General features: G+C 33.8%; 4 protein-coding genes across 4 annotated transcripts; all 4 read left to right on the top strand.

Moving 5' to 3' along the window:
• Positions 1 to 2,392: 2,392 nt before the first annotated feature.
• On the top strand, positions 2,393 to 6,605 carry LOC106346588 (protein STICHEL-like 1). Its single transcript, XM_013785963.3, has 6 exons — positions 2,393 to 4,370; positions 4,445 to 4,664; positions 4,942 to 5,409; positions 5,483 to 6,005; positions 6,087 to 6,168; positions 6,269 to 6,605. The coding sequence occupies exons 1-6, from the start codon at positions 2,649 to 2,651 to the stop codon at positions 6,350 to 6,352; spliced, it is 3,099 nt and encodes a 1,032-aa protein (XP_013641417.2). The 5' UTR covers positions 2,393 to 2,648; the 3' UTR covers positions 6,353 to 6,605.
• A 95-nt stretch (positions 6,606 to 6,700) lies between these two features.
• LOC111198838 lies at positions 6,701 to 8,461 on the top strand. The gene is made up of 2 exons (XM_048782282.1): positions 6,701 to 7,873; positions 8,171 to 8,461. Exon 1 carries the CDS (start codon positions 6,954 to 6,956, stop codon positions 7,191 to 7,193), a length of 240 nt encoding a protein of 79 aa, XP_048638239.1. The 5' UTR covers positions 6,701 to 6,953; the 3' UTR covers positions 7,194 to 7,873; positions 8,171 to 8,461.
• Positions 7,583 to 8,461, top strand: LOC106351298 (NADH dehydrogenase [ubiquinone] 1 beta subcomplex subunit 3-B). Its single transcript, XM_048782283.1, has 2 exons — positions 7,583 to 7,873; positions 8,171 to 8,461. The coding sequence occupies exon 1, from the start codon at positions 7,622 to 7,624 to the stop codon at positions 7,844 to 7,846; it is 225 nt and encodes a 74-aa protein (XP_048638240.1). The 5' UTR covers positions 7,583 to 7,621; the 3' UTR covers positions 7,847 to 7,873; positions 8,171 to 8,461.
• A 3,975-nt stretch (positions 8,462 to 12,436) lies between these two features.
• On the top strand, positions 12,437 to 15,097 carry LOC111216261 (zinc-finger homeodomain protein 4-like). The gene is made up of 2 exons (XM_022720724.2): positions 12,437 to 13,331; positions 13,873 to 15,097. Exon 2 carries the CDS (start codon positions 13,935 to 13,937, stop codon positions 14,868 to 14,870), a length of 936 nt encoding a protein of 311 aa, XP_022576445.1. The 5' UTR covers positions 12,437 to 13,331; positions 13,873 to 13,934; the 3' UTR covers positions 14,871 to 15,097.
• Positions 15,098 to 15,492: the final 395 nt, after the last annotated feature.

The following is a 15,492-nucleotide window of genomic DNA, read 5'->3' as shown; positions in this document are numbered from 1 at the left end:
TATTTCATATTCGAAATCTTTTAAAGGAGGAAACAAAATATTTTCTCAAGATATAAGTTATATTATATTTTTAAAATAAAAAGGTAAAAATAAATAAATTAAAAAAGTAGTAATTAAAAAAATATATTTTTAACGTCCTCAGAAAAATACTAAACCCTAAATCCTAATCCCTTATCCCTAAACCCTAAATCATAAACCCTTGGATAAACCCTAAATCCTTGGATAAATCCTAAACTCCAAATCAAAAACACTAAACACTTAAGGGTTTAGGGTTTTAGGATTTAGTGTTTTTGATTTAGAGTATGAATTATTCAAGGGTTTAGAGTTTGCCCAAGGGTTTATAGGGTTTATGATTTAGGGTTTAGGGATTAGGATTTAGGGTTTAGTGTTTTGCTGACGACGATAAAAATATATATATTTTTTAAATTCGTTTTTTCTAACTATTATTTTTTAACCTTTTTTTTTGAAAAACATAATATATTTTGACAATATTTTGTTTCATTTTCTAAAAGATATCGAAATTGAAATAATGAAATTCTATTGGTTGGTGAACCTAGAGGTTCACCTTAAGGGGTGAACCCAAGAATCAATACTATTAAAAGAGAAGGAGTATTAATAAATCTACTTAAAAAGTTGTTTGGACCCTTTCATTAACTAATAATATTTTTGGTTTTACATTATTTGGACAAACAATATGTTGCCTTAAATTTCTCTAACAATCATTTAGTCAAATTTTTATTTATTGGACCCATATCTTTTTGTAAACAAAAAGATTATATCATATATATACGATCACATAAATTTGGTTCACGAAAATATTATCACATACACTTTATTATATTTTTCTCTAAATATGCCTCATTAACTTCATAATTAAAATAAGTTTAAAAATGATATATTATGTTAATTTTATTTTATTGATAAATAACAATTTAATATTTAAGATAAGTTTAAAATTATCAAAAACCCAACAAATCTTTTTTTAGTGCTCAACAAAAAACCTACAAATCCATACTGTTAAATTAGCCAAAAACCTCTCAAATAAATTTTAAGTTTCACCAACTAATCAAAAGTAACTTTTATAAAATGCACAAAGATATAATGAAATGTGAGATTTGGGCATTCGGGTCTTCGGGTCAAATATAAATCGGTTTTTTTCAGGTCCAAGTTCTTTGGGTCTTGGCATTTATATCCAACTAGGTATTTGAATATATTTTTTTTGTTAAGATTTGTTTCTTTTAGTTCCAGGTAAGTTTGAGTCAATATTCAAGTATTTATAAAATTTACTATGTAATTTGGCTACGTAATGAGTCTAGCTCGGTTCGAGTATTTAGGACAAAAAATCTAAAGAATCCTAAAAGCCAAAAAAATCAAAACACGAAAATACTCAAAATCAAACATATACCAAAAATAACTAAATATCTAAAAGACCAAAATCTTACCCGAGAACCAAAAATATCCAATATTTTAAATATATTTTTACAATTTGAAATTTTACCCAAAACCTGAAACTATAACAGAAAATACGAATCCAAAATTTACAATAATATTTTTATACTGAGAACATATATGAATTACTCAAATATACATAATATGAACAAAACATTCTAGGTACTTTGGATACCCGGAGTTCAATAGAGACCCGCATGTCCAAAAAAATCTAATAGGTACTTTTTCTCAATCTTGAACTGAGCCTGTATTTCGTATTAGTTTGGTTCGTTTATCAAATTTAGGTAAAATTTTTATACTTAAGAAAGCGTTACATAAGAGTGTATATAAAAAATCTCGAATAAACTTATTCATAAGTTATATAATTTTAAACAAATTTATATATTTGATATAATACGATTTTATAACATAATAATACACAATATACTCAAAATACTATCTCATATCCAACTTCGTATATAACCCATAAAATCCGCGCTTTCGAAGCGCGGGTCGAAATCTAGTGACTCTTTTAAAACAATGGAATAAACTAGGCATGTGATTTTTTAGCCGTTTTCGTTCACAGCATTGTCAAACGGACCAGACGATAACACATGAGAGAACTAAAGAGTGAAGGTATGTATGTATATGTCACCGAACTGAATATTAATAAATCATTATATACATGTGATGCTACGACAAGGAGGAAACGAGATATGTTTCGTATAAGCACAACATGTAAATCATCCAAGCCTAATAAATGGTTTCAAATTAATCTAACAGAGTTTTAGACAAAGTTTATTTTGCTGGTCAGTATGTACTTGCTTTGGTCTGTTATGTATAAAAAACACACCAAAAATGGATTATTAAAAAAAAAAAGGTCAAAGAAGACAGAGAAGAAACGTGAGGAGTGTGAATTGGATCTGACAAGAAGAGAGAGAGCCCCCAGTAAAGGAGGAATCCCGAGCGTCACCGCTCCTTCCGACCCAACTTTCACTTTTTCACATTTCTTTTCGTGTGTCCTTTTCTATTTTCATTTATTATTTTTATTTTATTTTAAACAATTAAATCATCACCAGTCATCATCAACACCTTGATTTTATTTTTTTTGAATTTCTCAACAATCGCTTTCTTCATCCATCGCTCTCATTGTCTCTCAACAGAGATTCTTCTTCTTCTTCTTCTTTTCAAACTTGAACAAGAAGAGTTAGCTCTGAAGAATGTCGGGTCTAAAGATATCGGATCCGAGCAAACTGCATCTCAAGAGAGAGCTAACTCAAATCAGGAAAGTCTCCAAATGCTTACGCGATCCCGGAACCTCTTCCTCCTGGAAATCCCCTCTCACTTCCTCCAGATCCGTCCCAGTGGAAGAAGAGCTTCCGCCGAGCAACAACAACAACGTCGCCCTTCTCAATCAGTTGGATTCACAGTTTCGAGCTGAGAGTAGTCGAGGCAAGGAGAAGGAGAAGAAGGTCTTCTTGTATAATTGGAAGTCTCAGAAAACTTCTAGCGACAATGATGATGATGATGTGAGTGATGCTAGGAACGGTGGAGACTTGATGATGTTCAGAGACAAGAATCGTTTTACCAAGAAGAAGAATCGATATCATCATCAACCTAAAGAAGCAACATCAGGTGAAGAAACAGAGGATTTCAGCAATTCAGAGAGTCTTGGCAAGCTCACTCAAATGCTGAAGCTCAAGCACAAGAACTGGTCACGCTCTTCTTCTTACAAGTTCTTGAGAGCTACAAGCAAGAGAGACTCCTCTTCTTATACTTGTAACAGCACGCCTGCACTGTCCACCACCTCGTACAACAACCTGTACGCTCTCCGTAGCCCCAGCACGGTGGAATCTTTGGATGATGATGAGTTGGATGTTACAGGGAGCCAACAAGGCTGTGGGATTCCTTTCTACAGGAATCTGAAACATAGAGGTGGGTGTAGGAGTTGCTGTTCACCTTCGTTTTCGGATACTCTTAGGAGGAAAGGAAGTAGCATCTTATGTGGTGGGAGTCATTATCGTAGACATTCACATTCTTCTGGGAGATGTAATAAGAAGCTGAGTGTTGTACCTTTGCTTAAATACGGTGGTGATGATGATCTATCAACTGATTTTGGAGAGCTTGATTTAGAGTCTCAAAGTAGATTAGATGGGAGAAGATGGTCTACTAGTTGTAAGAGTCATGGTGAAGAAGAAGGAAGTACACCGGATAATATGCAGAGCTTGAGCATAAAGTACAAACCAATGTTCTTTGATGAACTCGTTGGTCAGAGTACTGTTGTTCAGTCCTTAATGAACGCTTTGAAGAAGGGTAGAGTTGCTGGTGTTTATCTCTTCCAAGGCCCTAGAGGAACTGGGAAGACATCTACTGCGAGAATCTTCTCGGCGGCTTTGAACTGTGATGTGTTGGCGAATGAAGAGATGAAGCCTTGTGGGTACTGCAAAGAGTGCAGTGACTTCATGTCAGGGAAGAGTAGGGACTTGTTGGAGCTTGATGCGTCTAAGGAGAATGGAGGTGAGAGAGTTAGGTACGTTTTGAAAAAGCTGATGAGTTTGGCTCCTCCACAGGGTTCAGCAAGGTACAAGGTCTTTGTGATTGATGAGTGTCATTTGCTGCCGTCTAAGACTTGGCTGTTGTTACTCAAGTTTCTTGAGAAGCCTCTTCAGAGAGTCGTCTTCGTATGTGTGACTACTGAGCTTGGGAACGTTCCTCGGAGTATTCAGTCAAGGTGCCAGAAGCTACTCTTCAACAAACTCAAGGATGGTGACATTGTTGTGAGGTTAAGGAAGATTGCTTCAGATGAAAATCTAGATGTGGAATCTCAGGCGTTGAGCCTGATTGCTTTGAATGCTGATGGCTCGCTTAGAGATGCTGAAACCATGTTGGATCAGCTGAGTTTGATGGGGAAGAGAATCACTGTTGATCTTGTAAATGAGCTAGTAAGTTTTGGTGTTTGCTCTATGTTTCTTTTCTTTTCCATCAACTCAATGTGACTGTTGGGTGTTTTGTGCAGGTGGGTGTTGTTTCTGATGAGAACTTGCTTGAACTCTTGGAGCTAGCGTTAGCTTCTGACACGGCAGAGACCGTGAAGAAAGCTAGAGAGTTACTGGACTTAGGAGCTGACCCAATTCTCATGATGTCTCAACTAGCTAGCCTTATCATGGATATCATTGCTGGAGCATACAAGGCCTTGGATGAAAAATACAGTGACGCCTTCCTTGATGGACGTAACTGTGAGTTTTCTAGAATTTTTAGATTTGTTAGTTCTAATAAATCTTGAATGAAACTGCACAAAGAATGGTTTTATACAATGTTTTAGCCAGGCTCTAAAAATTGGTATAGAAGACGCCCAGGCACCGAATTTTAAAAAAAAAATCTGATTTATACTATTCAAATCGGTTTAAATCGATCTAAATTAGTCTAAATTTATTAAATTATGTAATAATGTTAGAACATTGGTTTTAGCTTATTGATGCCTCTTTGTGCCAATCTTGTTCTCTCTTTTTATAGTGAGTGAAGCAGAAATAGAGAGGCTAAAGCATGCTTTGAAGATTCTTTCAGAGGCTGAGAAGCAGCTACGAGTTACTACCGATCGTTCAACATGGTTCATAGCTACCTTGCTGCAGCTTGGTTTGATGCCTTCTCCCGGAACCACGCACACCAGTAGCAGTAGAAGGCAAAGCTCTATAGCAACTGAAGAACACCCCTCAAGCATTTCAAGAGAAGTTATTGCTTACAAACAAAGATCAAACCTTCAATGTAGTAACTCAGCTTCCCCAACTTCCATAAGAAAAGGCGAAACTACCGTTCATGAAGTGACGTCTTTCTCCTCATCCAGCGAAGTTGTAGAGAATGACGCTTCCATTTCAGAGAAACTAAATGATATCTGGATGAAGTGTGTTGATAAATGCCATTCAAAGACATTGAAGCAGCTGCTATATTCTCATGGGAAGCTATTATCTATCAGTGAAGTTAAAGGTAAAGCCTAAAAACTGCTCTGAATAAGATAAAGTCAACCACTTGTAATATACTAATAAGATCATGTGAGCAGGTATTCTAGTTGCTTATATTGCGTTTGGAGACAGAGAGATCAAACTGAGAGCTGAAGGGTTCGTAAGAAGTATCACAAATATGATTGAGACTGTACTAAGGAGAAACGTAGAGGTGAGGATGATCCTCTTGTCTGAAACGGAGTTACTCAGCTCCAAGCAGACAAGAGAAACAGAAGTGGCAGATAGTTCAGATACTGAAAGTGGGTACGAGGTTCCAATGAAAAGGATTGAAACGATCATCCAAGAACAGAGATTAGAAACTGAAAGGTTACAGAGGACTCCTGGCTCACAAGGACTGTTAAAACCTGAAAGGAATCAAGTTTCACCTCAAGAAGACACCAGTTATCATCATCACCAACCAAACATTGGTTCTGCAGTTTCTTCTGGACTAAACAATGAAGTTTTGAAGATTTGCAAAATGGATGAGGCTCAGGAGAATCAGACCGGTAAAAGAATGGAGCATTGTCCTGTTTCACCGAGTATACTCCACGATAGTAACTTCACAAACAACAAAGACAATCTGTAAGTAATCTTGGTTCAGTATGTATGAATAAAGTGAACCTAATTTTCATAACAAACATTTGTTTTGATTGGTTTGTGTAGAGGATATGAATCTGTATCAGGAAGAGGAGTTTGCAGTTTGCTTTTCTGTTGGAAAACACAGAAGTCTCCAAGAATAAGCAAGGTGAGTTCATGGGCGAAACGTTACTTTAATGGTGAAATGAGAGGAAACACGAAACCTTTTTTTTCCTTTTTGTTTGACGTTTTTGATTGTATGATTATAGATCAAAGGGACCTCTGTGCGTTCACGAAGAAGTCAAAAGAGAAGATTCTTGTTGTTCAGTGGATGTGCTAAGACAAGGAAGTGAGAAAGGTTACCGTGTGGAAGAAGAAAATATTTAAGAGCCAAGAAATCTCAGCTCTTCACAAAAATCGCCGTGGTTTAATTCGTTTTATTTTTTAACTGTATTATAATTATTTTTATGAAAATAATAGGATAATATTAATTACAGTAACTCAGTATTAAATTTGAATTTGATAGCAAATAATGAAAAACTATAAGATATGTAATTTTAAAAGGAACTTTATATTATGATTTTAAGATTTAAACATTGAATACCATCAAGATAAGTTTTCACTTTTTTTTGTTTGTAACACGATTAGTTTTAACTTCTTCAGGAGAATCTTTAAATAAAAATTTCCGATAATAGATTCAATAATGTATTATTAATTAACAAAGTAGAAAAAATGAAAATAATCATTTCAAATGATAAAATTTAGTATATTCATCTTTCATTTTTTTGCTTTCTTAATATATGTAGAAAAATAATCACATTTTTGTGTCGTGTACTTTATCTCCAGTTCTCCACCTATTTTGACTGACATCGACTGATCATTGGCTTACATATACAAATACAAGTCCTCTGCTAATCTCATCACCATTTAAACATACAAACACAAAACAAAAACATGAAGTTCTCTGCAACAACAATGAAGATTGCTCTATTTCTTCTTTGTTTAATAGCCGTCCAAACAATGGCCGAACAGTTCGAAGAGAAAACTGGTGAAATCCCACCAATCCCATCGGATCCTACACTAGATCCTCCTCCTCCAAGCCCATCCTCTAACATCGAGAACACCATGTTTATGCCTGAAAACAGTTTCTTCGATGACATCACCATGCTATTGTCCCCTGAACCAGAAACCTAAGCTGGAATGATCATAAAATATTATTATGAATGAGATATCAATGCAATTAGCTTATATTTTCATATGAGTGCAATATGCAATATTTATTATATAAATAAGTAAAAAAAAAACATTTCCTCAGTTATTATTTTGACTGTCACTTCGAACAAATTATTCATCTTAGACCCAAAACATATTCATCAAAACCAACATATGTTCACAGCTACATGCAATATGACGTCAAGGTATCTGTTCACAAATAAATTCTCTGTTAATAAAATAAGGTACGGAATTTAAAAAAGCCCAATAGTGACTAATTTTCAATAAAGCTTGTTAATGGGCCAAAACAAGGCCTATACATAAAAACAAGCCCATGATCTATCATAAATTAGTAGTAGTTGACGAGAACGTACGGTCGCAGGAGAGATTCCAATCGAACACGGGAGAAAATGGCGAAGCCTCTAGGTACCACCGGCGAGTTCTTCCGGCGAAGAGATGAATGGAGGAAGCATCCGATGCTTTCGAACCAAATGAGACACGCTCTTCCCGGTCTCGGCATCGGCGTCGCGGCCTTCTGCGTGTACCTCGTGGGTGAGCAGATCTACAGCAAAGCTTTGGCTCCTTCCAAATCATCATCCCACCACAATCAGAAACAGCCTGCTCCCTCTCACTGAATACCATCGATCTTCTTCTTCGATCAGGTAATTTATTTGTCCGTTGATTCATCTTCAATGCTGACTTTTGTAATTTTTATCCGCTTGATCGAAAAAAAAAATCAGATTATATTTGTTGACAAGCATGAACTCGTTTTTGCATCGTTTGGTTTTTGGTTGATTTTAGTTTCCAAGTTTTAATTTTGATGGCAAAAGCATAGAGGCACTTACTAGTCGACGTTATGTTATATGTTATATCCATTATAGCCAATGCGTGCGTTTGTTGTAGAGTGTGTAGTTTGTATTAGATCTCTTACACCTACAAAGTTCTTGTCTTTATTGCAGATGCTCCAAACAGTGGCACAAGTTGAAGGCAAGGCTTCTTGTTGGCTTGTCTTACTGGCTTTCTTGGCTTGTCTTAATAATGTTGGCTGTGTTGTTGCGCACAACAATTTTAATTTCTCTGTTGAACTTTAAATTTTGTTGGGATTAAACGTTCTTTGTCTCTCCCACAAGTTATGTTTTGCTTCTAACCTGGCGTTGAATGTTGCTTTGTATTGTGGGATTGTCTTTGCAATTGTGACTTGTTGTGAGTAGACACTCAGATAAAACTGCGTCGTGTTGGAGATGGTAGCATTCAGGTTTATGCATACGTTAGTTTAGTACTAGTGTAGCAGTAGTTTAGTTTTCAAAATGGGCCTGCACGTAAAACAAAAGGCTAAGTATGTTAAGCAATGTTATCACATATTGGAATTAGTAATTCCAAGTAAGGTGCGTGATTGATATGTCATCGCAGTATACTCGGAATATTATATAACTATTTTCCAATTATTATAACGTCTTAACTTTATCCTTTATACTATAACTTTGTGTATTCTTACACGTTACGTCCATTTCACCTACAAACAGAAAAAGTGAATCAAACATATAATAATAATGCATCTTGGAGGAGAAATCAGATGTCAGTAAACTGATTGCACGTAGAACCCATAATAGTGTTAGAAAAACCAGGTCTCGTGCGTTTGCTTTGTTGGAAAGTTTGTCGATAGTAAGGGAAAATGATTTTCTCAAAACGAAAAACACTAAACCAGAACAAAATTCAGAATGTTTTTTTTTTGCGTTTACGTGTAAGTTCTCTCATATACGGTTATCAGATTAGATAAGAAGTGAAAATTTATGTTTATATATCATATATAGTATTCTTCAGAAAGTAGTTTGCTGAAAACCACCATTTTCGTTCTTTTTTCGAGAAACAAAATCACCATTATCTTACGAAAATTCCTTTTTGTAGTTTTTATATAAACTGATTTTATAATACTGAAGCAATATAATCTGTTATATGATTACTGGTCTTAATTTATCGATCCATGCATATATTTACAACATATGATGTTTGTTATTTATATTTTTAAATTTTGGTTAAGCCAAACTACACATCTGGGTCAAAAAGGGTTTAGAGCTAAATTTATTTCTGTTTTTAAATACACTTAATTAATAATATAATTTTGTTGCACTGTAGGTTTCAAAGTTCGTAGGATTTTTAAAAAGTTCATGGTTTTCTGTATGTTATACAGTGCCGAATCTACGTTGAGTAAAAGAAGAAAATAATCTACATTGAGTGTGGATTATGTTTAAAAAAAGAGTGTGGTATAGGTCCCTACCATGAATTTGTAATCTTTTAGTGTAGTTTTTAGTTTTTAATTGTGTCTATTTTAATAATTCAAATTTTTAGTGTTGGCTAATTTTTTGTAATTTTTTCTCGATAGAAATTACTTCTAGCTCCGTCCTGATAAATTACAGTTTGGAAATTCAAAGTTCACATAGCCTATGATTGGCAATCGAACAACTCGATAGAATGAAATCAAAAATTTACTGAACATTATTTTGCTTTTTTGGATTGACGTAGTGTGGGGCTTTTGAATCTCATGCCAAACGTTTAAACGGAATTAGTAAAAGAAAAAGAAGTACATACAAAGAAAATAAAGATCTTACAAAAATTAAAGTGTGTAATTATACGAACTTACGAAGTATCGTAAACCCCCATAAAAACGGATCAAACATGTGCTTCCAAATTTTGAGATAAATCGAAATGGTGTGTGAGAAAAGCAAAGACACACATGCAAGAAACTGAGGAAGAGTATGAGTAAAAATTGAAATTTAAGAATCATTTATTGTTGCTTTCAAGTTAAATGCTTGTTGCTGTATACATATAATGATGGAACTTACAAAAATTGATGCATTATGATCAAGGAATTTAAGAAAAACAAAGAGATTGTATTACAAAGAACATGTAATAAGTACGTACAATACAATGTTGAACTTTTGTTTTTATACTGGTTTCATATGCAAAGTGCAAACCGTAGCAAATATGATAACTCCCATAAGGCCATAACCACGACTCCACGAGATAACTAATGCATGAGATTATGAAATCTAACAAACATAAATTACGAGGTATAATCAATACCTTTTTAATCTAATAAAATAGCAAATGATGTCGTTTATCATAGTTTTTTCTAACCAACTCTAAAATGAACTCATCATTATATTATTTGCCAGTGTGATTGTGTCTTGGATCTTTATTTTGATTAGCTAACATAAAAATGATTAATATGAATTCCCTTAGTAAAAAAACATAAAATGATTGAAACCGTGATTATACATAAGATCATATAAATCTTTTTTTTTTTTGATAAAGATTGTTAAAAGAAAGTTGGCATCTTAAAAGAAGTTATTATTGTTTTTAAGGGTACAAGCTTTGGTTGGCCAAAAATTGATGTTTCCATCTAAAAAAGAAATCAACCGGCTGCCTTTGCACGCTTGTCACTTCAAAGAGATTTAAAGATTTTTTATTAATATTAACACTACAAGAGTATTATGATTTTATAGTTTTTTTTGTATGAATGTTAAGATTATGATTGTATAGTTTAGCCCCCAAAAGTAAAACTACAAAAGGCTTTGGATTCTACTTTTTGTTAATTTATTTACAGAACCAGCTAATTAATACAGTTTCATATACGAATTAATCAAGACGACTAATGAAGTATAAATAGACATTTTAGATACAAATTTAATATAGAATACAAATAGATCAGTATAGAGTTTAGGGTTTACAAAATTTAGCCGTCTTTTTAAGAATTTTTTTTGTGTAAGCCTAAAATATGCTCCACTCTAGAATCTTATTTTTATTTCTTGTTAACAATATTGATACATATAAAATTTAGAGATACAAATACTAATATGTCAAAAAATATAGCCAATTGATCTTAATTTAGTGGTAAAAAGTTCACAGCTGTAAATACCGTCATCAGTTCGATTTTTATGGGTCATTTGGAACATTTGAAGTGGTAAGAAAATCTGGATCATGAGTGTTCGCATGGTGTTTATTCTTTGGATTTAAAATTTTTCTTAAATTGCGGATAACAAAAAAAATGTCGTATATAAAAAGGGAACAAGTAAATACGAACATCTTGAAAATTGTGAACAACTTTGGACCATCGAGCTAACGTCATTTATTCATGTGGACCCTTTTATTTTGTTACATGCGTAAAGTACATAAAATATGGAAAAGAATAACTATATCAAAACGAATATTGTTGTTCAAAAAAAATCAAAACGAATTTATTAACCTATTTATAAATGCTCTAAATTATCCCAAGTTTTGGTTTAGCCTATATGCTCCAGACCGATTTATTGTCAAGTCAAAAGCCTATGTGAAAGTATGAGTTTAAAACTTTAAATACCAGGTATCCGAAATATACAAATAAAATTTGAGAAAACTCGAACAACGATTTACAAAATTTATTATAAGAAAACAAAACAGAAACCAAAATATTAAATAAAAGATAACGCATCTCAAGTATGTGATCCAATGTACTAAAGAATAAGGAACATATATGGGGTATTAAGGATAGATGAAGAACAATGTGATTCTTAACATTAATAATCTAAAATATTGGCTCATTAAACGACTGCAATTTCAAACTGATGTGGCTAGCCATTACATGATTACTACTGCTAAGCGCAGTATGTCTGAAATGTTAAGCAAGATTCTCCATGTTACCACGACTTCCTATTTTCAGGCAAACGAACGATTAGCTTTCGATATTGATTAAAACATGTTTTTAATAAATACTTCCTATTTACCTAATCTCATTATGGACACTATACAGAATACACTTTACAATAAATACGCGAATATTTGTAGGGCCATATTATTAATAGTAACTTCTGGTTAATTATATAATTCACATGCATGGCATGACAAACTCGAGAGTCCGAGTCTTATAACTGGTAAAAAAAGATAGTCCAAGTTCTTAAAACTGGTAAAAAAAGATAGTCCAAAGATGAATTGTATATTACTCCTATGTGATTATAGGTAAATAAAGCGTGTAATTTCAATATATGTATAATATAACCACTCTCAAAAGTCCAGTTAACGAAGATTGAAGTTTACTGACAAAACGAGTTATAACTACAAAGGTTATGAATCTTTTGATATTATCAAGTATATATTTTTTTTTTCTCTTTTTACTGACGAAACGAGTAACTACAGACGTGTCTTATATATATATATATAACATACACAAGCACATTTTTTTTGCTAGAATGTTAATATCATATAAAATGAACAAAGAACTTACATAAGAGTTCTAGACAAAATGTTTTGGAGACAAAAAAATAAAACAAGGAAAACATTACACACACCTAAAAAGGTAAAATTTGAGAGATGACTGATCAGCTTAATCGCAGCCACAGAGATAGAAGCGCAAAGAACTCCTTCCTGTGTGTCGTCTGCCAAGAATGATGTTCCTTATCTCACGATCAAGAGACTTGAAAACCGACGTCGCCGGGAAGAACTTACACAAGCACGTTTTGTTTAACATGTTGCTTACTAATTAAAAACTTTTTTTTTGGCTTTTGTAAACAGCTTTTTTTTAGCAATGTAAACAGCTTTGTAAATCCATGAAAGGTATTTTATTTGATTTAATATTACTTTTATCCTTGTCTCACTGCTTCAGTCTTCTCCCCACCAGTCTCTGACACATTTTATCTCTCTAAGAATGGTGTAAATTTGATGTCTGATAGTGCAAGCAAAGCAATCACCCATTACCTTTAATTTTCTTCGTTTCTCCCCTTCTCTGGACAATATTTGTTTTAGGGTATTTTTATTCTTCATCCTACATAGTTTATAGAGAGTAAAAATGTAGAAAATTTGTAGTTTGGTATTTGCACAATACATATAGTTTGTTTTCTCTTTCTCTCTTTTGCTTTATTAGTCCTGAGACTTCCACTATTAATACCCTAAGTCTTCTTAGTTTACCACATTGCCTTCACATCCAAACCCAAATGCAAATCGTTGTCTCCTCTCTTCCTTCAAAGTCTCTCATTACAAGACCCTAATAAATATCTAATCTTTCCTTTGCTGATCCTGACTATATCTTTAACAATGTTCTGACCTTTTGAAGCATATTAAGATCAAAGTCTACTGCTTTCAGTTGTGTGGGTATGTGTTCTTCTTCACTTCAGTCATCAACAACTTCATTCTATTTTCTGTCATAGCCACTCTTTAACTTTTCTCTTCCTCTCTATTTAATTTCTCATCAAAGTTTGAGGAGGAACAGAGATTGATAATCAAAGAACAGTTCCTTTATGACCAATTTCTTGTTTAAAATTTTGCCCACCGTAAATCTCACTTGCATTGAAGCAGATGACTTGTTTTGAAGTGCGTTTGTCAGCTTTTTATCGAGCAGGCTTGCAAAAAGAGTTCTTACCTTCCCTTTCTGGGATATTCTTCCATTTTGTCCTTTAATTAACTGGATTTTTCTAAACTTTGGGTTATTTTTGTTAGCAAAAAAAAACTTTGGGTTATTTTTCAGTAAAATCATTTAAAATAGTTTTATTTATAAAAATGTGGTCATTTTTCAAGAAAATTCCTTAAGATCTATTTCAAAGAAGTATCCACCTTTAATAGTTTATAATCATTTGTGGTCTTAGTTTAGTTACTAATGATTCTTCTCCAACTGTCTTGTTTACTCCTTCGCTAGCGTCTTTGTCCCCCAAATCAAGCACAGTTTGCAACACTTTTTGTACAAGACCTAATAATAAAATGGAAATTGCAAGTCAAGAAGATCATGATATGCCCGTCCCATTAAGCACTACATTTGTTGGTAGTGGTGGCGGTCATGGTCACATGATCCATCATCATCATGATCATCATGCTTCTGATTCTGCTCCTCCAACTCACAACCACAACAACATTACTACTACTCAACCACCACAAATGCAGTTACATGGTAATGGTCATGGCAACAGTCATGATCATCATCATCATCAAGATCCTCATCATGTTGGTTACAACGCAATCATCAAGAAGCCTATAATAAAGTACAAGGAATGTCTCAAGAACCATGCAGCAGCAATGGGAGGCAATGCCACTGATGGGTGTGGAGAGTTCATGCCTAGTGGTGAAGATGGCTCCATTGAAGCTCTCACTTGCTCAGTTTGCAATTGCCACAGAAATTTCCATAGAAAAGAAGTCGAAGGTGAAACAACCGCCACCGCCATTTCCTCTTACCACCAACCTCCTCCACCACGAAAACTCATGGTCAACCACCATAATATAAGATCAGCCATGCCTCACCAAATGATCATGCCGATAGGAGTTTCTAACTATCGGTACATGCATAACTTGGAGTCCGGTGACTTCATGGAACAAGACGGCGTAACCACCGCGTCTAGACCCCCACCTTACAATCAGAAGAAGAGGTTTAGGACGAAGTTCACGCCGGAGCAGAAAGAGAAGATGCTGAGTTTTGCTGAGAAGGTTGGGTGGAAGATACAAAGGCAAGAAGATTGCGTTGTTCAGAGATTTTGTGAAGAGATTGGAGTGAAGAGAAGAGTCCTTAAGGTTTGGATGCACAACAACAAGCTACATTTTTCCAATAAGAACACTAGCAACAACATTAACCTCGAAGGCAACGACAATGACAAGATCAACAACGTTAACAATGTTGATGTGTCCGGTAATAACGACATGATTTAATATTAATATTACGTTTTTTTAATGATTTGATTATGATAAGTCATCTTTATGTGAGCTACTAGGGTTTGAATCTTATTTTCTAGTAAGTGTGGGGTTATATTTATATATAAACTCGTTTGCTATTTATCTTTTATTTTCTGGTCGATGTAGTGTCTATTATCCTTTTGGAATTTATATATATTGAACTTCTTGTAATAAATGTATGACCAGTCGTTTTTGTTTTTCTTCTTCTTTTGGGTATGTAAGAAAATCTACTTTGGTTATATCGTTTTGAATCATTAGAGCATCATTATTGTTGAGATAATCTCGGCAAATATAAGACCAAAATTTACTATATAGCTTAGCTATTTAATTAAAGTCTAAGTGATAAAATAAATTGAATCAATAACAAAGTGATAAATTGAATCAATAACAAAGTGATAAATTTTCTATTTTTTTCTTTCTTTTTATTTTAATGTGTATATACTGTTTGGGAAACCACCAATGTGTACTCGCGAGTTGTAAGTCAGGTCCTTCTGTGCGTGAAGGTTGAGTAAATATGCAGTTGGTTTGTCACAAGTGATCACATTTATTAACCACTTCTTAGGTATTTTATACTAGTAACTAATTAGTACCAACTCCA

This window comes from Brassica napus, chromosome A6 (assembly GCF_020379485.1).
Source record: "Brassica napus cultivar Da-Ae chromosome A6, Da-Ae, whole genome shotgun sequence".
Classification (NCBI taxonomy): Eukaryota; Viridiplantae; Streptophyta; class Magnoliopsida; order Brassicales; family Brassicaceae; genus Brassica; species Brassica napus.
The sequence above is the reverse complement of the archived record's forward strand: the minus strand, read 5'-3'. Positions and strand labels throughout refer to the sequence as shown.